The sequence below is a fragment of the Vigna angularis genome, chromosome 9, assembly GCF_016808095.1.
Source record: "Vigna angularis cultivar LongXiaoDou No.4 chromosome 9, ASM1680809v1, whole genome shotgun sequence".
Lineage (NCBI taxonomy): Eukaryota > Viridiplantae > Streptophyta > Magnoliopsida > Fabales > Fabaceae > Vigna > Vigna angularis.
In genome coordinates, this window is record NC_068978.1 from 1296187 (window position 1) to 1320070 (window position 23884).

Below are 23884 nucleotides of genomic sequence, written 5' to 3' on the forward strand. Positions count from 1 at the left end.
GAAGTTAAAAGTGTAGTAGAAGATGGATGGGTAGTTTGGGAAATAAGAGTGAGTGATGGCTGGCATTCGTTGTTAAGTTGGTAACTCCCTCTTCTTCTTCCATCTGTCTTTCAAACTTTCTCTGGCGCAAATTACTCTAAACTTTAACACTTCCAAACTCAATTTTTCTTTCCCAATTTTTCCCTAAAAAAAATAATCATTTTCGAGTAAACACACTCTTCCGCATCCATGGCATCTCGCCGCCGCATGTTATTGAAGGTCATAATCCTTGGAGATAGCGGGTACCCTTTTTCTTCTTCGTCTTCGTCTTCTTCTTTTAATTTCATCTTTTATTTATTTATTTTTAATTTAATCTAAAAATGGGTTAAATCACATAGTCTGGCCGGAAGAGAAAAAGGGTTGTTGCATTTATGTTCGGTGTTTTCAGTTTTCATTGAAATTCCCGATCTTTTTTTTTTGTTTTGCAATGAAAATTTATGGAATGCTTCTTCCAGGTGCATGAGGCGTTAAAAATTTGGGGGGAAAATGGAAGTGATCACTGATTATGTTTGGATTCCTGTTGTTGTGTAAATAAGCTTTTTGGAATTATTAGAGGAAGAAAAATGGTTATTGATTCTATAGATTTGCAATTTTCTAACACGGGTCAGCTGCATGCGATGCCGATGCATACCAATGTTTGAAAGTCTATAATGCCAGTTCTGTGCAATTGCTCTTTAGTTAGTTATTCACCAAGATTGCAAGATCTCTCTGCTAATTGACTTTTTTTCTTATTTCTTTTGGCAGGGTCGGTAAAACATCACTGATGAATCAGTATGTTCAAATCTCAGATTTTTCTTCTAAAATTCTTTTCTGTGACTTTTGGGAAATGTCTGATGACAATTTTTTCTGCTTTATTTCTGTTTTCATGATCATTATTTCCTCCCTTTGCATTTAGGTATGTGAATCGTAAATTTAGTAATCAGTATAAGGCAACCATTGGTGCAGATTTTCTCACCAAGGAGGTTCAGTTTGAAGATAGGTTGTTCACATTGCAGGTGAGAGATACAAAGAACACGCTGTTTCTTTTTTGTATAAACATATATACAGTGTTTTGAAATGTGTTCTCCAGTTAGGATACAATAACCTAGAGCTGCACCTACCAATCTTTTTTGAACAGAGCTATTATCTTATTCAATTTCATATCATCACCTATATAATCTTAAATCAGCTGTTGCACAGCTTATAAACTTTTATTTTCCCCAGATTAATTAAGTGGTTCATGATGCTGTTCAAATGAATGTAACTAGAGTGTCTAGTATTCTACTAAGTATTTGAGTTTCTTTTAAAACCTAAGGATTCTTAAGTTTATAATAAGCCTTTATCTTCTGATCCCAATTTGATGTGATTTTGTGAAGAATAAGCCTTTATTTAAAATAGAATTTGGAAAGATAAAGAAATATTCTGGGTTGTTATTGTAAAATTAATGTCTGTATGATGTATGAAATAGTGCCATTATTAATGTCTGTTTGATGTATCAAATAATGGCCACTGTTAGGAGTAGAGCACTTGCAGTGATGGAATGGTCCACCCTTCTCTCCCTAAAATAGTAATAATTACAGACATTCAAATAGTATTCTCTAATTTACCACTCTTTCTCCATTTTCTTTTTCTTTTTATCTTCTCTTCCATCACATCTGTTATTACATTTCAAACTCTCTCTCTCTCTCTCTCTCTCTCTCTCTCTCTCTCTCTCTCTCTCTCTCATGCCTATATCTCTTATCTCTTAAGAGTGATGCATCTCTTATCATTTCCCATAATTTTTTAAGCCTTTTCCATTTTTTCCTAAATATTTCTTAATAAGAAAAAAATTAAAGGAATGCTTTCTTCTCAAATTAAAAATTCAATTTTTTTACTTAAACAAATTTTGGGAGCCAATTATGCTTTTAAAACTTAAAATATGATATTCACCTATAATATAGATTTCCTATCCTTGGAATTGCTCACTGCAACAGTATTATTTTTGTATCCTTTGTTTAATTTATACAATTGCGGTTTTTATTGTATGTTATCTATTATCATGAATCTTTTAGTTGTTGCTTAAATTTGATATATTAATTTTAAAATTGTAACTTTTAATTTTTATATTCGGTCTTCTCAAAATTTGTCTTGCTCTGCCCTTCTCATTGTGAATGGTATATCTGATGATGGTTGGGGCAAGTGCTTCTTGGCACTTTCTATTTGATAAAAGTAAATATTTGATTGTATTTTTTACTCTGTTGTTTGAAGATCATGGAAGAAGATTAATAATCTAAGATTGAGTTGTTTTGACCATTCATGCAGATTTGGGATACTGCTGGTCAAGAGAGGTTTCAAAGTCTTGGTGTGGCTTTCTACCGTGGTGCAGATTGCTGTGTCCTTGTTTATGATGTAAATGTAATGAAATCCTTTGACAATCTCAACCACTGGCGAGAAGAATTTCTTATTCAGGTTGATTAACCATTCTCCTGCATTGTGGTATCATGTCTGTGTCACATTCGTTAAAGATCTGTGTGAAACTCATGCAAAATAATTTATTTTCAGGCTAGTCCATCTGATCCTGAAAACTTCCCATTTGTTGTATTGGGAAACAAAATAGACGTTGATGGTGGAAACAGCAGAGTTGTAAGTTATTTCTCTTCTCATAACATGAACTGCCTATTGACCCTCATAAAATTTCTGTATTGGTGATTGGGATAGATAGGAATATTGATTCTCTGCTGAGTTTTTCTATGTTGTTCCTCTGCTATGTCTTCAAAATACACTTATGAACACTGATTTTGATTTGAACTCTGTTATAGTTGTGGGAAGATATGTGTTGGAAGTCCTATATTGACTAAAAATAAAGTTAATTTAGAGTATATAAGTGAGTGAAAATATCACCTTACAAGTCGTTTTTGTGGGGCTGAGTAGGCATAAAATCCATATAAGATCAATTTAGAGTATATAAGTGGGTGCAAACCCCACCTTCCATGCCGGTTTTATGGAATTGAGTTAGGTTTAAGGTCCACTCTTAACAATATGCTTAAAGCTATACTTTTTTTTTTACATGTATCTTCTTCACAACCTCTTGTGTTGCAGGTTTCTGAGAAGAAAGCAAAGGCATGGTGTGCTTCGAAGGGAAACATACCATACTTCGAGACCTCTGCAAAAGAAGGATTTAATGTTGAAGATGCTTTCCAGTGCATAGCAAAAAATGCACTGAAGAATGAACCTGAAGAAGAAATGTGAGCATTCCTGAACTCTTCTAAGTTTTTTCTTCATGTATGTGTTTCCATTTACTCATGAAAAAGCTAAAGTGTGTTATGTTAATTATTGTCTAAGGTACCTGCCTGATACAATCGAAGTTGGTGGTGGTGGAAGGCAACAGAGATCTACTGGTTGTGAATGTTAAGTGGATTATTAGCCACGAACTACATTATCGACTTTGTAAAACCAAGGACAACTTTCAAATTTTGTTTTGTATCTATCTAGTGGATTTAGCTGCCATCATGTTTATTTTTCTGTCTTTATCTTTTCTGTTTGTGACAAATGATCCGCCAAATCAGGAAATGTATGTTGAAAATTGTTTTGTTCAATTGAGTTATGACATTGATTTGTGTTACAAGTAGCATTCTTTTTTTTGTTTTCAAAACATTAAATATGTTTACTTTTTGATATACGATTAAAGAACAAGATTATAAAATTCTTGACGCATGAAAAGAGTATTTAAAATATAATTATGATATTGTAGAATATTTTTTCGGAACAAAAGAGAAGCTCTAGAATGTTTATAAGATGTAGTGAGAAATATTTAAAAGAAACGGTGGATAAAAGAAATATTTTTTTTTGAAATTGAATATGGGCCCATAATTGTTGTGGATAAAAGAGAGCCCAAGGCCCAGGAAAGGTTGCATGCCAGTAGCGGTTAAATCGGTGGTATTGGTATATATAGAGGATCATGGAAAATGTTAAAGGTTGTGATAATGGTTAAGAGAAAGAGAAGGTGATGGAATCTACCAAAGAAAAATCTGGAATTCTGCACCAGATCCTACCTCCGCGTTTAGAAGACGCTGGCCTTGAAGATCCTGCCCTTCCACCGGAATCCATCCATCAAGCTTTTCTCCAAGCCGCCGCCGCTGTCAAATCACGCGCCGCTTCAATTTTCTCCTCCGCTGACGACACGGAGGACGAAGATGACGGTTGCCTTAACGACCCGTGGCCCACCGCCAAGGAAGGCTCTGATGTAGTCGTCGGAATTGACATGGAGAATGAACCGCCGGGAACCTGCATCGTCGATAGGGGAGTCGAGGCTGGTGCCGACGAAGTTAGGGTTGCCGGAGGCGGCGGCGGCGATGGCGCGGACGACCTTGTGGTGGCGGGAGAAGGGAAATTGGAAGAGGATGCGAAAGCGTGCGTGGATGAGTTACACGGGTTGAATATCGAAGATGAGAAGAAAGATGGTGAAGTTAGAGAAGAAAATGACGAAGAAAACAAGAAACCTACCTTGGTTGAAGGGTATGCGTGAAAAGATGTTGTTTACCCGTTTGTACTAGTTTCTGCTTCTTAGCCTTATTAGAAAGTTTGTTGTATGTTCATGATCAATGTCTTGATTTCACGTTATCTAATATAATCTTAACAGCTTATTAGTTAGTCATAATTGTAAAATGGTTAATCTCACTGATTATCTTGTAAAAAAGGAATAGATATAGTACTAGTGATACGATTCAACTCAAACGCGACTTGATACGATTAATTTAACACATAAAAATTCCATTTTAGCGACATTACTAGTACGAATTTATGAGCTTTTATGCCTTATGCCGTGTTTAACTAGGAAATAGAAATAAATTGATTGATTTGATCGAACGGAGAGTAGAGAAATATAGATGAATAATCCTACAAATTATTTTGTTTTCTTCCTTTATCAAACACTGTAAATTCTTGTTTTCACTGAATTCATTTAATTTTTTGCACAAAGATATTTGAAAATTTGAAGCACTAAAGGGATTAAACTTTCTCATTTACACAAAAATCTTTCTAACATCAAAAATTTCTTTAGAGGCTTTCTAACCTCATAAGAATATATTTAGAGGTAATAAATACCATACTTTTAAAATAAACATCTTTTGTGGTTAGTAAAAGAATTGAATATTTTAGCAAGTAAATGTATATTTTAATAAATAAAGCTGATCCGTTGGTATATAATGAAGAGAGTTCCTGTGTTTATTGGGTATTTGTAGAGGAGAGTTCCCGTGTTTATTGGCTATGGCAAACACATATATCAATCTTCTTAAATTAAGTTGTTTTCAAACTAAACCAAACTATCAATTTTAGGTTTTCTAAACTCTTACATAATTAGACAAACTAGAAAACCCTTTTTTTTTAGTTTGGCTATTATATTTTGTTTCATTCGAATAAATCTTATATATTAGACAACTTTTTATTATATTTATTAAATTCTCTCAAATCTTCATAAATATTTTCTCTTCCAATATTTACAAAAATAAAAAAATCATAATTATTTCATGTTTATATAACTGCTTTTCAGAATTTTATTTTATTTACTTTTTTACATAATTATTTCAAGTTTATGAAATTGTCATTTATAATTCTATTTTATTATTTCTTGACACTTTTAAAATTTGTGTAATAATAATTTTTTTCTTGTACATTAAAAAGAGAATATGTATATTTTTGTAAAATTAGATAACATTAAAACATTATATTTTTCTATTATAAATTTTATGAACGAGATAGGAGATATGGCATAAATTTTCCATCAGAATAAAAGTAGGATTGGAAAATGTGCAGTTAAATCAAAGTACTTCATCCATAATGTTAATGTTATTAAGACGTGAAGATGAACTAAATAAAAATTCATAGATGAAACAGGAATGTAGACCTTAAAAAGCTGTCCTGATAATTTATTTGGATGACAGAAATTATAAAATGGTGGTAAATGTGTGTACCTAATGCAGATCCATCAATCCTGGAAGTTCCATGGAGGCAGAGATTAAATTAAGGGAGTTAACAGCGGCTTTCCAAGGAAATGAGCTTCCAGGTTTCCAAGGACAAGGTCCGCCATGGCCGTTCGAGTTTCTACTGTGGCACTTCCAACATGGGGAAGCAAGACAACATTTTCAAGCCCAAATAGCTCTTCTGGAACACTAGGCTCATTTTCAAACACATCTAGCCCAGCCCCACCAAGACGACCTTCTACAAGTGCCGACACTAACTCTGTTTCATCAACATGCTTACCTCTTCCAATGTTGATAAGATAACCCTTGGGACCCAGGGCATTGATCACCTCCCTGTTGATTATGTGGTGGGTTTCCTCAGTCAGTGCGCAAGCTACAACCAGTATGTCGCAATTAGATGCTAATTCTACAACACTTGGATAGTACTTGTAGTTCGACTCTCGTTTTTCAGTTCTTGAGTAGTAGCTTATTGGACACTTAAATCCTTCAGCCCTCTTCGCAATGGCTTCCCCTATTCTCCCTAACCCAATAATGCCAACAGTTTTCCCAGAGAACTACAAGGAAAATACACAGCACGAAAATTAATTTTGCTGTTGGAAAAGGAGTGGGGAATAATACTACAATGTATAAAAATGGGGATTTTAATGATCCTCCAACTCCAACTCCAAAGATTGACAGATCCTTGGTCTCCAAATTAGAATTTTATTTTTCACCATCACTCTGAAAGTGTCATAGATATTGTGAGGTCAACTCCAAAAGATATATACATATATGTATATATATATCTTGAGGAGGTGATGAAGAGAGAACACAAAGGAGATAGAGATAGTAAAACCCTGTCATGTTCACTCTTCAAATTTATTGTCCACGAACTGCTGGTAGAATTTTCTGCATATAATTCTATGATGGGATACTGAGATAAAGATAAATGGTTCTTTGTATTTGTACAGCGAAGCCAAGTAGTGGTTAAGGGGTTTTCTCTATTGTTCTTGGGAACAATTCTCTTCATCGTAAGACAGATCCAACACACTTTCCAATATAAAGTAAATAATCTCTGTTATGGACTACGATGCATAGACACCATACGTCAATCAAATATGATACGTATTTGATCCAGTAATATGATTATTCTAAAAATAGATAAGAAACAATACATACAACATATTAATATTTAATACATGTATACAAATAACAAGTATATAACTGCAATTTTGCAAATTTAACTTTAAAACATATTTTTGGAGCAATAGAAAGATAAAAAAAAAATCTTATTGTCGTCATGATGAGTCATTTCCTATTCTCTACAAAGAAGAATAGTATCAACTTCATTCATTCCTTAAGATAATCCATACATTACGTTCATCAAGGAACAAATATTTCTACCTTTTGTATTATACAGATGTTTCTATGTGGTTATATTAGATTTCTATAACTTTCTTAAAGGTTAGAATACTTCATTTTTCTTTTCAAATCATGGTTATCTTCTGGGTCACATACTAATCTCGTTTATAGTAACGTAATTACCACTGACCTGACAATTTTGAACACTTTGGAAACATGTGAGTGAAGTATTCAAGAATATTAAAAAAAGCTATCCCTCCCTCCCTCCCTCTAAATGGCAGAAGTAATCCTTCAAAGGATCAAAGATCATGTTAAGTAGTTACCCAAGTATCAAAAAACCTACCAATTCACCAATAAGGAGATAGGCTCTTTCGATTTAAGAAAAAGTGAATGGATGAATTTGAGAAAAAAAGAAAAGAGAGTAAGTGTTATTTGTTTTAAGAGATGAATAGCTGAAAGTTTAAAGATTTGAAGATAAAATTTATATATTATAGACGTGATAGATAAAGTAATGTTTTAATAAAACAAATTGTAAGTTAAAATAATATAAAATAAAATATAATTATTATCCTATTATTATTATTTCTATATACAGAATATTTAGATTTATGACAATATAACTATCATATAAGAATGTGATACAAAATTATTTAAAACTAATAATTCTTTTAAAAAGATTAAACTGAACAAAGTCAACGAACACACACTACACTGCCAGCCATGGATGTTTTTTTCCTACCTGAATTCGCCTCTTTCCGATCCTGTTCTTCAAGCCCTGTCACAATCTAGCTTCGCCTCTCTCTCTCAGGTGACCCGACAGCTCTAGAATCGGTTTCCCCAGTCCCAGAATCGATTCCTAAATTACAGAATCGGTTTCCAGCCCCAATTCTCGCATCCCCAGATCTGATTTTCATTAGCTTAGTCAAATTAAAAAGAAAAACGATGGACATTTAAGTAAACTCCATGTATTTCTCCTCAAATTTCCTCGCCCTTGCGGATCCATCTTCCATACCATGCCGCAAATCATCTCCCCAAATCAGTGTAAATCAAGTGAAACAAACACACAGAACACTCGCACTTTCGTCCGCGTGAACAATGGATAAACGGAAGCAAACACAGCAGTAATGTTATCACTCTAAAGGGCACTTAGTGGAGTAATACTTTAGATAAAATAATGGTGTAGTATAAGCATAGATAAGAAAGTCAATGTAGATATATCATAATGTGTAAAATCACTGTAACCTACTTCCATTGCGAGAGAAGAAGAATGACGAGAATGCAGAAACAAACAAACCTTAGTGGTCAACTTGTAGTTACCGCGCTTCCACTGGCCGCTCCTGACAAAGCGATCGCACTCGCAAATCCTCCTGAGGAGCGCCAGTATCAAGCCAATAGTGAGATCCGCGACCTCGTCGGTCAACACGTCCGGCGTGTAGGTCACAGGAATCCCCTTCTCTCTGCACTTCTCCTTGTCAATCTTATCCACTCCCACGCTGAAGCTCGACACGATCTCCAGCTTCGGCAGCGCCTCGATCAGCGCCGCATCCGCGCCGGCGCTCGAGCTTGCGACCACCGCACGGATGGCGGCGGCATGCTGACTCAGCAGCTGCGCCCGGTTCGGGTACTCCCACGCGCGGAACAGCTTGAAGCGCTTGTCGAGCTCCTGCTCCAGGTACGGCATCACGCGAGCCACGAGGAGTACTCCGATCGACTCCATTTCGCCGGCGAAATTAGGGTTTGGTTAAGTCAGGAATTCCACAGAGTCGCAATGCAACGCAACGCAACCCAACAAAGACTGATTCGGAATCCTCACGCTCGACGTTTTCTTCCATATATAATGTGTGAAGATAACATTGCTCAAAATCGCGTTACTGCTAAATTAGATTTATTTGGATTGTTAATTTAATCCCAATGTAATTTGTAACTGTGAACAACTCATCAAATCAAACCAAATCAATTATATGGATTTTTATTCATTCTTATTCACAATTTTTTTACTTAAAACTAATTATATATATGCATAGTAAATATTTTGACTCATATCCCATTAAAAAAATGAAAAATTCAAATGAATACAAATAATTCATTTAAATTTTATTTTCTCTCAAATCTAATATAAATCCATCCTTAAACATTCATTAAAACTTGAACTCGTCTTAAAGACTAGAAATCACATGAACAAGGAGAAGAAAAAGTCCTACTTTTAGGATTAATAAGAGTCCATTATAAAAATCATGTCAGTAAATGTGTAACCCTACCATGGTCCTTTCTCATTAATTGGGCACTGTCATTTCTCATTGATTGGACACTTTTTGTTGGTTAAGAATTTATGTGAATTAAAAGACATTTATATGGAATAAAAAAGGACAGAGCATATCAGTACAGATCGGTTGTGACATTTATACATTGTTATATGGGAAATCATACTTTGGCTCTCCAAATCATACATGGGTCTATTATTGGTTAGAGGAGTGAGTTTATTTTTTTAAGTGGAGTTCATGGTAGTTTAAACAAATAAGATATTGACAAAAGAAACAGAATATATTGAAACAGAAACTCATGTTGTCTTGTTTTTTTGAATGTACTGTCTCATTGCTCATTGCATATATGTATATATATCTATATCTTGAGGAGGTGATGAAGAGAGAACACAAAGGAGATGGAGACAGTAAAACCCTGTCAAGTTCACACATCATATTTATTGTGCATGGACTGCTGGTGGAATTTTCTACTTGTAATTCTGGGATGGGATCCTAAGTTAAAGATAAATGGTTCTTTGTATATGCACAGCAAAGCTAGGTAGTGGTTAAGGGATTTTCTCTATTGTTCTTGGGGACAATCCTTTTCGGCGTAAGACAGATCCAACACACTTCCAAGATAAAGTAAGTAATCTTATGATCTATGATATAAAGACATCATACATGCATCAGACATGATACATATCTGATCCAGCAATATGATTATTCTAAAAATACATAAGAAAGAAACAATACATACAACATACATACTAATATATGTATACAAAATACCAAGTATATAACTGCAATTTTGCAAATGTAATTCTAAATCATACTTTTAGAGCATTAGAAAGATCAAAATAAAAAATCTTAAACATCGTCATCATGATTCATCATGATGAATAGTATCAACTTCCTTCATTCCTTAAGATCATCCATACATTACGTTCACCAAGGAACAAATATTTCTATTTTGTACCATACAGATGTTTCTATGTGGCTATATCAGATTTTTATGACTTTCTTAAAGGTTAGAATACTCCTTTTTTTTTTCAAATCATGGTTATTTTGAGTTTCTGGGTCACGTAATCTGGTTTATATAGTAATGTAATTACAATTGACCTAACAAATTAAACACTTGGTAAAAGTACTTAATGGAATAATACTTTAGATAAAATAATGGACTTTTTTTATCACTCTGGTGTAATTTTCTAATAAAATTACGAGAATTGTGCAAGTTTTTTAAAAAAATTCAAACTTTTGACACAACTTCAATTCATCTAGAATAAAGTTATTTCACCATAAGATAACTTGGTGGAGGGTCATAGCTTGCAGTCATCACTTCTTCAGCGGCAGTCATAACTTCCAAATTTAATTTTTTAAAATTCGTACCATTCTTATAATTTCCTAATAAAATTATACAAGAATGGTTAAAAAACTCAAATAATGGTGTAGTATAAGTATAGGTAAGAAAGCCAATGCAGATAATCACTTTTCCCTATTTCAATTGGGAGAGAAGAAGAATGACGAGAATGCAGAAACAAGCAAACCTTAGTGGTCAACTTGTAGTCACCGCGCTTCCACTGGCCGCTCCTGACAAAGCGATCACTCTCGCAGATTCTCCTGAGGACTGCCAGCATCAAGCCAATAGCGAGGTCCGCGACCTCGTCGGTCAACACTTCAGGCGTGTATGTCACGCGAATTCCCTTCTCTCTGCACTTCTCCACGTCAACCTTATCCACTCCCACGCTGAAGCTCGACACGATCTCCAGCTTCGGCAGCGCCTCGATCAGCGCCGCATCCGCGCCAGCGCTCGCGTTTCCGACCACCGCGCGGATCGCGGTGACGTGCTGACTCGGCAGCTGCGCCACGTTCGGGTAATCCCATGCGCGGAACAGCTTGTAGCGCTTGTCGAGCTCCTGCTCCAGGTATGGCATCACGTTAGCCACGAGGAGTACTCCGATAGATCCCATTTCGCCGGCGAAATTGGGGTTTCGTTAGGTTATGGATTCCACAGTCGCAACGCAACGCAACAAAAACTGATTCGGGATCCTCGCCCTCGACGTTCCCTTCCATATATAACGTGTGGAGATAACATTGCTCAAAATCACTTTACTGCTAAATTAGATTGATTTGGATTATTAGTTTAGTCCCAATGTGATGATTGATTTATATGAAAGTATTATATTGGTAAATTTGTAACTATGAACAACTCAAATCAAATCAATTATATGGATTTTTATTAATTATTATTCACAATTTCTTATTTAAAAATAATTATACAAATGCATAGTATAAACTTTGGTTTACATTGCATAAAAAAATGAAAAATGAAAAATTTATTTTCTCTCAAATTTAACACAAACCTACCCTTAAACATTCTTACAGGAAGTTCATTAAAACCTGAACACGTCTTAAAGACTAGAAATCACATGAACAATGAGATGAAGAAAAAGAAAAAGCTTCTACTTTTAGGACTAATACGAGTCCTTTTCTTAGTAATTGGACACTTTTTGTTAGTTAAGAATTTATGTGAATTAAAAAACATTTATATGAGAGTATATCAGTACAGATAGGTTGAAACATTCATACGTTATATTATCTAGGAAATCAGACTCCATAAAAAATGTTTAGATTTGGTATTTATACAAATAAAATTTCACAGGAGATGATATGAGTTTATATATATTCATTGGTAAGAAATTTTTTGGAATGGTATAAAAAATAAACATGTAAGAGTTTGATTCAAAGCGGACAATATTTTATCATTGTGGAGATCTATGTATGTGTTGAACTTCTTTGCAATTGGTATCAGAGTACATTCCTCCAAAACCAAGAGATGAACATGAGTTGATTATATACTATTGATAGGAGATCTTTTGGAAGGATGTCAAAAGTTAATTCGTAAGAACTTGATCCAAAACGAACAATATTTTATTACCGTGGAGACATGTTGAACCGTATAGATTAATATTAAAATGTTATTTGGCTCTCCAAATCACAACATAGGTCTATTATTGGTTATGGTGAGTGAGTTTTTATTTATTTATTTTTAATTATTGATGGAGTTCGTGGTACTTTAAAGAAATAAGATATTGACAAAAGAAACAGAATATATCGAAAAAGAAAGTCATATGTTGTCTTGTTTTATTAAGGGCTAACCAACTTATGTACTGTAACGTTGCTCACTGCACAAAATTTGACATTAAATATAAAGAAAAGCTTTGGAATGAGAGGCTCCAAAAGCAGTTTGGGTAATGACAGGGTGGAGAATTTATGACAGTTTATAATGATAATCAAATCTAATAAAAGACTGAAGGTGTGTGCAGGTGGCATGATGAGAAAAACTGAGAAACCAGAATTTGGAAATTACTATATAGATTTTGGACTTGAGAAATGAGAAATGAGAAATGAGAAATGAGAAATGAGAAAGAAAAGAGTAAAATAGCTTGGAAGAAGTTGGTTGATCGTGGAAGTGAGAATTTTGGAAGGCATGCATGTCTGTTGTATTCCTGGTTTTCAGCTACCTTTGACCTCTAAATCAGAACCTTAACCATGAAATTTTCCCACATGGTTGCCAAAACAGATTCCTCTCGACATGAATATAATAACAGTAATAATAATGTAAAATTTTGTTTGTAACACTTGAACCCGTTTAATTTGTTAAAAACATGCACCCCACGTTCAATGAACCAACTCAAAAAAGAAAATAAAAACCAACACAAAGCCCATCAAATATTAACCTCCAACTTTTCTGTCTGAAAATCTCGCACTCCTAAAAAAACATCTCCCTTTTCATTTCTGCTATTTTCCTCCCTTGCCACAATGCATCAAACATAGTTTACCTTATTTCTCTCCTCCTAAAGGGACCTGGGAATCAATCCCATGTTTGTTCTTGTTTTCATCCCTTGAAAATTTCCCTTACATCATATATACAATACAATAAAGTAAAGGGAAATCATGGTCAAAGCAATGGAACAAGAACAGGAAGGTGGCAGGTCCAAACTTTTCAATTTCAAAGGAATTTTTGACACTGGGAGGCATGCAAAGAGTTTGAGCGTTGAGAGTGCCACCGCATTAGATCCTGCTGCTGCTTCGGAGGAAGATCCAGTGTCATCAAAAAGTCAGGGATCAAAAGCTCAAAATGATCAAGACAAGGCTCCTAAGCCAAGGGTGAACAAGGAGGAAATTATAGCCAAAGAAAAACTACTGCAAGGTGAAGAACATTGTGTTTGATTTGGATTCAGACTTACTTTACCTTCACATGATTAAATGCAGTGTTATATGTTTTATAACAGCATATTGATTTTGGAACTGTTTCGTTTTCATTCAAACTTTTTGTGGATGTGTTGCATTGGATTAGTTTATGATATTTATAAATGGTTGGGTTTAATTCAGAAATGGAACAGATGAAGGAGAGATTTGCTAAACTCCTGTTGGGGGAGGATATGTCTGGTGGAGGAAAGGGTGTTTCTTCAGCTTTGGCATTGTCAAATGCATTCACAAATCTTGCAGGTATGTTTTTGTTGTTGTTGCTGTTGTTGTTGTCTCTTGCTCTGTTTGTTCTTCATCTAAGACATGAACATATTGCTGTTTCTATGGTGGTTCAATCATGATGTGCAAACATTGTGCTGTTCCTTGCATTTTTTCAGGAGAGCTTGATAGCAGAAATGTTTCAAATAATTCATTGTCAGTTTCTCTCATTCTTTTCTTACTGAGAATGCAGCTGCTGTTTTTGGAGAGCAAAAGCGCCTAGAGCCAATGCCGCCAGAAAGGAAGGCAAGATGGAGAAAAGAAATCGATTGGCTTCTGTCAGTCACCGATTACATTGTTGAAATGGTTCCTGTGCAACAAAAAAACAAGGATGGCACAGTCATGGAGGTAACCCTCTCTCCTTCCTCATGATGTTTCTCATTCTTCCTTTCACCATTGCTGCATGATAGAACCTGATCTTTTTGGTTCAATAGGTCATGACCACACGACAGAGAACTGATCTCCACATGAATATCCCTGCCTTGCGAAAGCTTGATACAATGCTTATTGTAAGATCCTTATTCCCTCACCAATCAAAGTTCATCGTTGTTTCAAACTTTAATATATTTTGATCTTTATATTTAAAAAATAATCAATATAATCCTTTTAATCCAATCATAATAAATTTTTGATGTGTCAAAAGCGGTTTAGGACGACGGTTGAATTGTTTACAAGTTTGACATGTTTACAATGTCAGTCCAAACACTATTTAACAGGTCAAAAATTGGATTAAAAGCCTATATTTATTCATTTTTTAAGTTTAAGAATCAAAAGTATCAAAATTTAAAACACGAACGAATTCTAATTTTGCGTCAAAGTTTAGGAACTAAAAACGTATTTATTCCCTTCGTTTATATATGCTTCAACTGGGTGTTAGTTCTCATACAACAATTGATGATGAGCAGGACAGTCTGGATAACTTCAAAGACCAAAATGAGTTCTATTATGTATCAAGAGATGCAGATGATCCAGATAACAGAAAAAACGACAACAAGTGGTGGTTGCCTACACCTAAGGTTCCTCCGGAGGGTCTATCAGAGTCAGCAAGAAGGTTTGTTCAGTATCAGAAAGATTGTGTGAACCAAGTGCTTAAAGCAGCTATGGCCATAAATGCTCAAACTCTATCAGAAATGGAGATCCCTGAAAGTTATATTGAATCCTTGCCCAAGGCAAGTCAAAAGAAACAAGTATTTGCATAAAGTTGTAACATTCTGAAATCTAACACACAACATGAATGCTATTTTTTGTAGAATGGAAGATCAAGTCTTGGGGACATGATATACAGGAGCATCACAGAAGAATTTTTCGATCCTGATCAGCTCCTAGCATCTATGGACATGTCATCAGAACACAAAATCCTAGATCTCAAGGACAGAATTGAGGCGTCCATTGTGATTTGGAGGCGGAAGATGAACCAAAAAGATTGTAAATCATCTTGGGGTTCTGCAGTGAGTATTGAAAAGAGAGAACTCTTTGAAGAGAGAGCAGAAACTATCTTACTTCTCCTAAAGCATCGTTTTCCAGGAATTCCTCAATCTGCATTGGATATAAGCAAAATCCAATACAACGGGGTAAAAACCATCTCCATTGTCTCCTTTCACAAGAAATTCTTGACAAAATCCAAAATCTTAAGATAAACTGATAATGAGTTTATCTGTCTTTTTTCTTACATAGTATTTAATTTTATCATTTCTATTCAACGTGGGACTTAGACTTACACTTCAGTCATTCTCGATACTTATAACATAATATAATTTTATCATTTGAATCCAATGTGAGACTTAGATTCACACTTCTCGATACTTATAACATAATCACTTATAACATAATCACTTACCATTTCAGGATGTGGGGCAAGCTGTTCTTGAAAGTTATTCAAGGATATTGGAGAGTTTAGCCTTCACAGTGCTGTCAAGAATAGAAGATGTACTCCATGCAGATTACCTCACTCAAAATCCACCACCATCAAGTAGAAGAAGTATTTCGAGAAACACAAATTCCAAGTCAGAAAAGTCTCCAACTCCTAAAGAAGAGGTGGAAAAGGGTAGCTCAGAAACAATGACACTATCAGATTTCATGGGTTGGAACAGTGATCAAGGTGAATCAGACCTTAAGAAAGACCCCTCAGATGATTTCTACAATGACATGGATAATGGAAAGCCCCAGAAACTTCCAGACATAGTGACCGACAAGAAAGTGTCCTACCTTGAGACATTGGGAGGCATGAGAAGTCCAACAGCACGCCATTAAGCCAAAATTTAAAGTGTAAACACTTAAAAAAAGAGGGAGAGAAAGACAGTATTAAAATCAGTTTGTGTAGCCTGTGGCCTGTGGAGGGAGTTTTTTAAAACATAATTATTTATATCATCTATTCGTTTCTTTTTTGTACATAGGAATGTATGGATACATAAATTTTCAAAACCATCGCGGTTTGAAGAAGCACTATGTTATTTAATGAATTCACATATGCCATGCCTAAAATAATATCTAACTCTATGATTAAACGAGTATTTGGCCTAATGATGAAAAGAATTTACAAATGATCCGATATTGGATGACACAAACTTCGTTAAAATAGATTTCATATTACTTTGATATCATTTTAAGAAGTAAATTTTAACTTAATTCTATCTTGCAAAATCTATCAATGAAATGAAGTTTCTGTTAGGATACAAACAAAAGTCTTATATAAGGTAAAACAAGAGATTGATGAGTTTATATATACATAAGATATCTTCCTTAGTAAGAGTTCTTTTGGAGTGATACCAAAAACAAATCCGTTAGGACTTGACCTAGAGTTGATAGTTCAGGTTTGGGGACAAATACGTTTTTCCATAGTAAGGTGAATTCATCTTCCTTGGTAAGAATTCTTTTGGAGTGATACCAAAAACAAATTCGTAAGGACTTGACCCAGAATTGACAGTTCAGGTTTGGTGACGAATACGTCGTGAATTCCTGGTAGAAGGCCAGAGTGAATGCTTAAGAAATTAACCATTACGCTAAAATATTCTTTAGGTGGTTCATTTAGTCATCATTCATTCTTCTTCGAGGAATAAGCCATTTTATTTTTAATTAAACAAACTTCTTGTGCTAATTTATTAACATGATGGAGAATCAAACATATTGAAGAGGTAATAAGGCAAACATTCATGTCTTTGCTTTAATTGAAAACCAAAGTAATGCCACTCAATGAGACTGGAAAGAAGCATCTTTGAATAGTGGTCTGTGAGCATACTTACACATCATTCAAACCAGAAAAAAAAATACAAAGGAACTCAACAGATTGAGTTCTGATACAAATCAAATTAGAGCTTGCCACGAGGGCCAAGCTTTGGTGGAAGTTGTGGACCCTTCTTGATTGGTAGAATATCACCTGAGGCTGTTGCACTGAAGTATGCCAAGGTGGATCCACCTCCCAATATCAGAAACTTGAGTAGCAATCCTCTCTTTGTGAATGGAGCAGCAAATGTCTCAAAGAACTTGCTCTGCATAATCCATATCAATGAAACTTGTAAGTAGTTTGTTCATGCATGAAATATTTGTTTGAGTATAAAGTTTAATTCTTTTTACACCACTAACTAATCAGAAATATAGAATCTTATCATAACTGTCATATTAATCATCCAATTTAAGTTACATCACAGAAAAGATTGATCAAATTAGACTCAATATTCAGTTGATCAGCAAGGAGAGTTTTCTATACTTAGTTGTGATAGGTCTCTCAGGGAAATACAAAACCATCCAAAACCTTATACAACATCACCCAAAACATCATCCAAAACCTTAAAACACAACATCATTCAAACACCATCCAAAACCTTAAAACAATGAGTTTATCCATCTTAGTCCACATATATATACATATATAATGCTTAATGTTATTTTAGTACAAGACTTATACTAACTAGAATTTCCAATACTCGTTAAAAACATAAAAGGTATGCATCTGAATTATGTTTATCAAATTACATACATGTATATCAGTGAATTATGTTTAGTTATCCATGTTTGATTATGCAGATGCAGAGATGAGACAAACCTGAAGAGAGTTGTAGGGTGAAGGTGCATCTGAGCCATACAAGTCCCACTGCCCTGTGGTGTTACCCAAATCCTCCAAATCAAAGTACACACTCTTGTCACCATACTTTGCTACCACAGCACCACTCCTGTGATATTTAGCAACACCCTTTAGCATAAATCACGACACTTTTCTATATTTTCTTCTAAAATTGCAAACTTTTTACAAATCAATGCATGGAACCTGAAGTTCTTGGATTTGAGACTCTGACGAGAGGGCTTGAAAGAGAGCTTAGTTCCAGTGAGGGAGCTTCCAGCAAGGCCATTGATCGCAGCTGGTTGAACAGCAGCTAAGGTTGCAAGAGAAGCCATGATTATGTGATGTTCTTCACTTCTTCTGACTCTTTTTCTTGTGCTGCAATATCAGTATTTCAGTAGCAGGTGGCATAGCAGTTTGCGTTTTTGATCTGTTACATGGAGCTCGTGTGTCCACGTGGCCACATGCATTCACTTCTGCAGATTTGGAAATTCATTCCTGAGGTCACACCTTGCTTGAAGATGGATAAGCTTATCCACTTCTTACTCTTGTCCAATTGCAACATCAGAAAATACAACATATATGCTTATCTACTGTTCTTAAATATGCTCCTTTAATTAGAATAGAATAAATAATGCATGCATAAACAGAGTTATAACTGGATTTATTTATAATAAACCATGTTAAGAATGGTTTTTAAATCATCATTATAATCTTTTTATAGTAATAATATATATGTCTACTAAATTCCTGAACTATCTCTTAATTTCTTTTTGTCAGAAAATATAAATTTATATATATATATTAAGAAAACGCCATGCATGTTTCTTTGCAACTCATTGCAATAAAATGGGTGTTTTCGTTCTATTCTATCGTCCTCAGTGCCATGTATATGATTTTGTTTTTTCTTATTTAGGGACAAGACATTGATCCTGCAATCTTAAAAATAGGTTGATTGATGGCTAAATTATTCGTTTTAGTTGATTGTTTTGGTTAAATTTTATTCCTTATGTTTAATATAATTTTTAGTCTTATATATTAATTTTTAAATTTATAAATGATGGAAACTAAAAGTATTAAAAATTATAATGGTATATTAAAAACTAAAATAAACAAATTTTAAATATAAAAATAAAAAGATTAACTTGAATAGAAATAAATAAGTAATTTAACACTTTTATCCTGTTGGAGTTTGTACTGCTGATTTTGTCGGAACTTTTATAATTAATATATTTTGAAGATATAATAAGGAGACAGCAATTCAAATGTTATTATTTATAGGATCTTGAGTATTTTAGTTATGAAAGTATTATTTTTTCTATTAATATACCTTACATGATATAACTTTTTTTATATTCTTACATGACATATACATATATATCGAAAGTCTTGAGTAGTCTGGTGGCTTTAAAAAGAATAAAATAGATATAACATATGAATTATATATTATTATTATTTTATGTTTGACATATTCACAAATTATACAAAAATATATTATAAAGTCAAATAAGTTAGAAAATACATTATGACTGACTTTACGATGAATTTTCCTTGTTCATGCCCTTAGATACATTTTACAGCTTAAGATTTAGCCACAGGTTTAAAAGTTATTTTGATTTAATTATTTATTTCATTTATATTCTTATTTATACTTCAAAACTCTCAAAATCAATTCTACAATATAAAATTAAAGTTTAAGATGAATATTTAAATAAAGTTGGAATAATAAAACAACACTTAATTACTATCATATACATTTCAACCGTACAATTATACAGACAAACAATACTTGATTTCTAGGTTTTGAAAATCTTTAGGCTTTGTTCTCTTTAGGTTAATTGGGGGAGATGATTTGGGGGAGATGATTTGGATGGATTTGAGGGTAATTTTGTAGTTATTTTTTTGAGTGGATTTGTGTGTAATTGAGAGTGGATTTGGAAGTAAAGTTTGTGAGAATTAGTGTAGAATTTGATTGATGTGATAGATTTAAAAAAATTGAATATTTGTTAGAAATGAAAGATTACCAAAATGTCCCTAGGTATAAATATAATAAAAAATGTAATTTATTAATGTTATATTTATTTGGAAAAATGTTTATATAGAGACAAAAAATATAAATAATTTATAAAATAATTATGGGTTAAATATGTTTTTAGTCCCTAAACTATCAAGCATTTTTATTTTTCGTCCCTATTTCAAACTTTGTACGATTTGATCCCTGTCCTTAAGGAAACCATTATTTTTGGTCCTCCAAAACAAACGGCATTAAAATTCGGGTGATGTGGCTAACGTATAGCCACGTGGGATGACATGTATCCTTTCTAAAGTTTGCCACATGTGTTTACATTTTAAATTGAAATTGATTAGTGAATAAATGAGATGACGGAGATAAGGGCTTATATATTTACTAAGGGATGAGATCTTCTTAAGCGAATGAAAATTGGGGTTGATAACTTTGTTTTATCTTGAACCTAAGTCGTGATTAGGGTTGTGGTTCCATCAATTTGGTTTGACGATTGTTGTTGCTCTAGTGTTCGTTTGCATTGTGTGTGTAAGGAAGGTGATTCGAAGAAGGTAATTTTGTTCTTTTCGTTTACGTTTACTGTCACTCCATTGCTTGTTGTGCATTGTGTGAGTAAAATTTGCATTTTACAATGTAGGATTAGCAATGGTTTTTGATTTTTCTCTGCATCACATGGGGAAGTTCGTGAAGAATACGGGAATAGAATATGTGGGAGGAGAAATACATGTTATAAAAGGAATTGATCCGGACAGGTGGTCTTACTTTGAAGCAGTGGGATATGTTAAAGAATTCAAGTATGATGCAGAGTTCAAGCTATGGTGGAAGGGGGCAAAACAAAAGGCGATGAACAACCTGAGATTACTCAGTGATGACAGGGAAGCACTGTTCTTGGCTAACTATGCAGAGGCAAATAATGATGAGGTTGAAATCTATGTCCAACATGTACAACCTAGTCAGCCAGATGAAGTTAAGTTTCTGTGTTTTGGTGAAGAGGCAGTACAGGAGACGGAGGAAGAGGTAAATATGGAAGAAGAGGTCGAACATATACATGCATATGTTGATGAAGAAGATGCTATTGTGGATGAAGAAGTTGGTTATGTTGGTGAAGCACATGCTTATGTGGCTGAAGAAGATGATGCAGTGGATAAAGAAGATGGTTATGTTGGTGAAGCACATGCTTATGTGGCTGAAGAAGATGATGTAGTGGATAAAGAAGATGGTTATGTTCATGAAGCACATGCTTATGTGGCTGAAGAAGATGATGCAGTGGATAAAGAAGATGGTTATGTTGGTGGGGTGGAGGGGAATGTCGAAGTAGAAGATGTCCTAATGGATTACGAAGAGGAAGAGGGGAATGTTGAGGACGAATATGTACAAAGGGGTGAGGAAGAGACTTATGTTGATGAGGAAGAGGAAGAGGGCAATGTGGCTGAAGAAGAAGTGGTGGAAAATGTGGATGATAGTGAAGAGGAAAGAATGGAAAATGATGATGATGGGTTCGGGATGGAGGATGAGAGGGTGGAGGAAGAAAGAAGAAATATTAATCCTGTTTTAGAGAGGTGGAGTACAATGAAAAAGAGGAAGAAAAGTGTGAGGAGAAGAAACGGTGGTGGTGAGGGGTCATTTATGATTAACGAAGATGTTGGACAGCATGAGCATGAGATAAATGAAGATTACAATACTGATGAATTATCTTCAAATGTGGATAGTGATGAGGCTATTAGTGAGAATAGGAGGAAGTTTCCAAAGTATAGAGCAGATGATATGTCCAAGAGCTTCAAATTTACATTGGGGATGAAGTTTAAGTCATTGAAAGATTTTAAAAGTGCCCTACAGGAGCATAGCGTATTAAATGGAAAAGAAGTGAAGTTTGTTAAGAATGATTTGAAGAGAGTGAGGGCAGTTTGTAAAAAGGGATGTGGTTTTGTAATTATGGCTAGCAAGGTAGGAGGAAGGGAAACTTTTAGAGTGAAAACTCTCGTTGGACGTCACAAGTGTGGAAGGGTTTTTGGTAACAAAAGTGCAAGTGTGCAACGGATTGCACAAGTATTGGTAGACAGATTTGTAAATGTGGGAGGCATGACAGTGAACCAAATCATAGATGAAATCAAAAAGTCCTTTAGTGTTGGAATTTCTCCTTGGAAAGCAGGCAGAGCAAAGCAAATTGCTATGGATTCTTTAGTGGGTGATGGAGAACGACAATATGGACGTTTGTATGATTATGTGGCTGAGTTGGTAAGGCAACATACTTTCAGGACTGGGAAAAAAAAATGGGTGAGTTGAAGACTGTGAATTGTGATGCTTATAATTGGTTAATGACAATTCCAACTAAATCTTGGTGTAAACATGCATTTAGTGCTTATCCTAGATGTGATGTGTTGATCAATAATTTGACTGAGTCATTTAATAGTACTATTTTGCTGGCAAGAGACAAACCTATAATTACTATGATGGAATGGATTAGGTCATATATTATGAGTAGGTTTGCAACACTTAGAGAAAAAGTGATCAATTATCCTGGTGATGTTATGCCTAAACCGAGAAAAAGACTTGATAGGGAAGTTGAAAAGAGTGGGAATTGGCTTCCAGTTTGGGCAGGGGGTGCTAAATTTGAAGTCACTCATGGCTTTACAATGGACAAGTTTGTAGTTGATATAAGTAATCATAGTTGTAGTTGTTACTTTTGGGATTTGGTTGGAATAACTTGTAGACATGCTGTTGCTGCCATACATTATAAATTAGAAAACCCAGAAGATTATGTTCATCCATATTGCAAGAAACATGCTTATAACACTTGTTATGCACCTCAAATAATTCCAATCAATGGACAACAACTTTGGCCTACATCCGACACTGCCCCACTACTGCCACCCACTTATAAAACACCTCCTGGGAGGCCTAAAAAGTTAAGAAGAAGAGAAGCTGATGAATATGTCAGCCATTCAAAGTTGTCCAAGAAAAATATTGGTATGAAGTGTAGCAGTTGTAATGCATATGGACACAATGTAAGAAGTTGTAAAAGGGGGCAGAAAAGCAAGGTACTTCCTCCTGAACATGTTATTTACAAATTCATTTATTTAAAACATACATCAAATTTAACTACCTTAAGCCTTTGACAGGACACAAGAGGCACATCTGCAATGGGAGAATCTATATCAATTGGAAGGAGACAATCTGCAAGAAGAAGTGCATCAGGTGGAAGGGGAGGATCTTTATCAACTGGAAGGGGAGGATCTGCATCAGGTGGAAGGGGAGGATCTTTATCAACTGGAAGGGGAGGAACTGCATCAACTGGAAGGGGAGGATCTGCAAGAAAAACTGCAGCGGCTGCTGAACCATCTGCATCAACCTCACAAGGTCAAAGAACATCACAACTTAGAGGGACTGCACATATGCGTCAAGGGGGAAGAAGAACATCCTCAAGATTGGCTGCACAATTTCTAGGGTTTCAAGCAAGTTCCAATTGATATCCACAGACTTTTTTTAATGCTATAATGTACTGATTGGCCCCCACTTAGGGAGACCATTTGTAGTGGGCACAATATTTTTTGGACAACTTGTTTGTCATATAGTGTACCACATCCAATGTTAATTAAAGTACTAGGGGACCACTTCTTCTATTAATTAAACTGCTTGGGGACCACTTCTTCTGTTAATTAAACTGCTCGGGGACCACTTCTGTAATTTCTTGTGTTATTTTTGTTCAATGCAATGCTATGTA

The 23884-nt window shown here is 34.7% G+C and overlaps 6 protein-coding genes across 7 annotated transcripts; 3 read left to right on the plus strand and 3 right to left on the minus strand.

Moving 5' to 3' along the window:
• The first annotated feature begins 47 nt into the window (after window positions 1-47).
• LOC108320410 (ras-related protein Rab7) lies at window positions 48-3622 on the plus strand. The gene is made up of 7 exons (XM_017551826.2): window positions 48-281; window positions 784-810; window positions 935-1034; window positions 2320-2466; window positions 2560-2640; window positions 3097-3242; window positions 3340-3622. The coding sequence occupies exons 1-7, from the start codon at window positions 229-231 to the stop codon at window positions 3407-3409; spliced, it is 624 nt and encodes a 207-aa protein (XP_017407315.1). The 5' UTR covers window positions 48-228; the 3' UTR covers window positions 3410-3622.
• A 291-nt stretch (window positions 3623-3913) lies between these two features.
• LOC108320616 (uncharacterized) lies at window positions 3914-4650 on the plus strand. Its single transcript, XM_017552088.2, has one exon. It carries the CDS (start codon window positions 4004-4006, stop codon window positions 4520-4522), a length of 519 nt encoding a protein of 172 aa, XP_017407577.1. The 5' UTR covers window positions 3914-4003; the 3' UTR covers window positions 4523-4650.
• A 1172-nt stretch (window positions 4651-5822) lies between these two features.
• LOC108320615 (glyoxylate/hydroxypyruvate/pyruvate reductase 2KGR) lies at window positions 5823-9033 on the minus strand. The gene is made up of 2 exons (XM_017552087.2): window positions 8611-9033; window positions 5823-6529 (listed from the first exon to the last, which is right to left on the minus strand). The coding sequence occupies exons 1-2, from the start codon at window positions 9031-9033 to the stop codon at window positions 6011-6013; spliced, it is 942 nt and encodes a 313-aa protein (XP_017407576.1). The 3' UTR covers window positions 5823-6010.
• Window positions 9034-9049: 16 nt separating this feature from the next.
• Window positions 9050-11707, minus strand: LOC108320617 (glyoxylate/hydroxypyruvate/pyruvate reductase 2KGR-like). Of its 2 annotated transcripts, XM_017552089.2 has the most exons (2): window positions 11104-11671; window positions 9050-9187 (listed from the first exon to the last, which is right to left on the minus strand). In XM_017552089.2, the coding sequence occupies exons 1-2, from the start codon at window positions 11524-11526 to the stop codon at window positions 9185-9187; spliced, it is 426 nt and encodes a 141-aa protein (XP_017407578.1). In that variant the 5' UTR covers window positions 11527-11671; the 3' UTR covers window positions 9050-9184. The 2 variants fall into 2 exon arrangements, with proteins under 2 accessions (XP_017407578.1, XP_052724255.1); XM_052868295.1 differs by lacking the exon at window positions 9050-9187 and having other exon boundaries at window positions 10261-11707.
• Window positions 11708-13318: 1611 nt separating this feature from the next.
• LOC108320559 (rop guanine nucleotide exchange factor 12) lies at window positions 13319-16433 on the plus strand. The gene is made up of 7 exons (XM_017552006.2): window positions 13319-13769; window positions 13952-14068; window positions 14280-14434; window positions 14521-14595; window positions 14992-15255; window positions 15337-15657; window positions 15932-16433. Exons 1-7 carry the CDS (start codon window positions 13514-13516, stop codon window positions 16334-16336), a joined length of 1593 nt encoding a protein of 530 aa, XP_017407495.1. The 5' UTR covers window positions 13319-13513; the 3' UTR covers window positions 16337-16433.
• Window positions 16434-17221: 788 nt separating this feature from the next.
• LOC108320502 (photosystem I reaction center subunit VI-2, chloroplastic) lies at window positions 17222-18557 on the minus strand. Its single transcript, XM_017551934.2, has 3 exons — window positions 18348-18557; window positions 18126-18252; window positions 17222-17571 (listed from the first exon to the last, which is right to left on the minus strand). Exons 1-3 carry the CDS (start codon window positions 18473-18475, stop codon window positions 17392-17394), a joined length of 435 nt encoding a protein of 144 aa, XP_017407423.1. The 5' UTR covers window positions 18476-18557; the 3' UTR covers window positions 17222-17391.
• Between the last annotated feature and the right edge of the window lie 5327 nt (window positions 18558-23884).

Excerpts from the sequence above, each read along its gene's own strand:
- LOC108320410 (XM_017551826.2), top strand. The coding sequence starts at position 229 with ATGGCATCTCGCCGCCGCATGTTATTGAAGGTCATAATCCTTGGAGAT. Across the intron at positions 811-934 it reads AAAACATCACTGATGAATCA|GTATGTGAATCGTAAATTTA; the intron begins GTATGTTCAAAT and ends CTTTGCATTTAG. Across the intron at positions 2,641-3,096 it reads ATGGTGGAAACAGCAGAGTT|GTTTCTGAGAAGAAAGCAAA; the intron begins GTAAGTTATTTC and ends CTTGTGTTGCAG.
- LOC108320616 (XM_017552088.2), top strand. The coding sequence starts at position 4,004 with ATGGAATCTACCAAAGAAAAATCTGGAATTCTGCACCAGATCCTACCT.
- LOC108320615 (XM_017552087.2), bottom strand. The coding sequence starts at position 9,033 with ATGGAGTCGATCGGAGTACTCCTCGTGGCTCGCGTGATGCCGTACCTG. Across the intron at positions 6,530-8,610 it reads ACTACAAGTTGACCACTAAG|TTCTCTGGGAAAACTGTTGG; the intron begins GTTTGTTTGTTT and ends TTTTCCTTGTAG.
- LOC108320617 (XM_052868295.1), bottom strand. The coding sequence starts at position 11,526 with ATGGGATCTATCGGAGTACTCCTCGTGGCTAACGTGATGCCATACCTG.
- LOC108320559 (XM_017552006.2), top strand. The coding sequence starts at position 13,514 with ATGGTCAAAGCAATGGAACAAGAACAGGAAGGTGGCAGGTCCAAACTT. Across the intron at positions 13,770-13,951 it reads CAAAGAAAAACTACTGCAAG|AAATGGAACAGATGAAGGAG; the intron begins GTGAAGAACATT and ends GGTTTAATTCAG. Across the intron at positions 15,256-15,336 it reads ATATTGAATCCTTGCCCAAG|AATGGAAGATCAAGTCTTGG; the intron begins GCAAGTCAAAAG and ends TATTTTTTGTAG.
- LOC108320502 (XM_017551934.2), bottom strand. The coding sequence starts at position 18,475 with ATGGCTTCTCTTGCAACCTTAGCTGCTGTTCAACCAGCTGCGATCAAT. Across the intron at positions 18,253-18,347 it reads CTCAAATCCAAGAACTTCAG|GAGTGGTGCTGTGGTAGCAA; the intron begins GTTCCATGCATT and ends TAAATATCACAG. Across the intron at positions 17,572-18,125 it reads CACCCTACAACTCTCTTCAG|AGCAAGTTCTTTGAGACATT; the intron begins GTTTGTCTCATC and ends TGGATTATGCAG.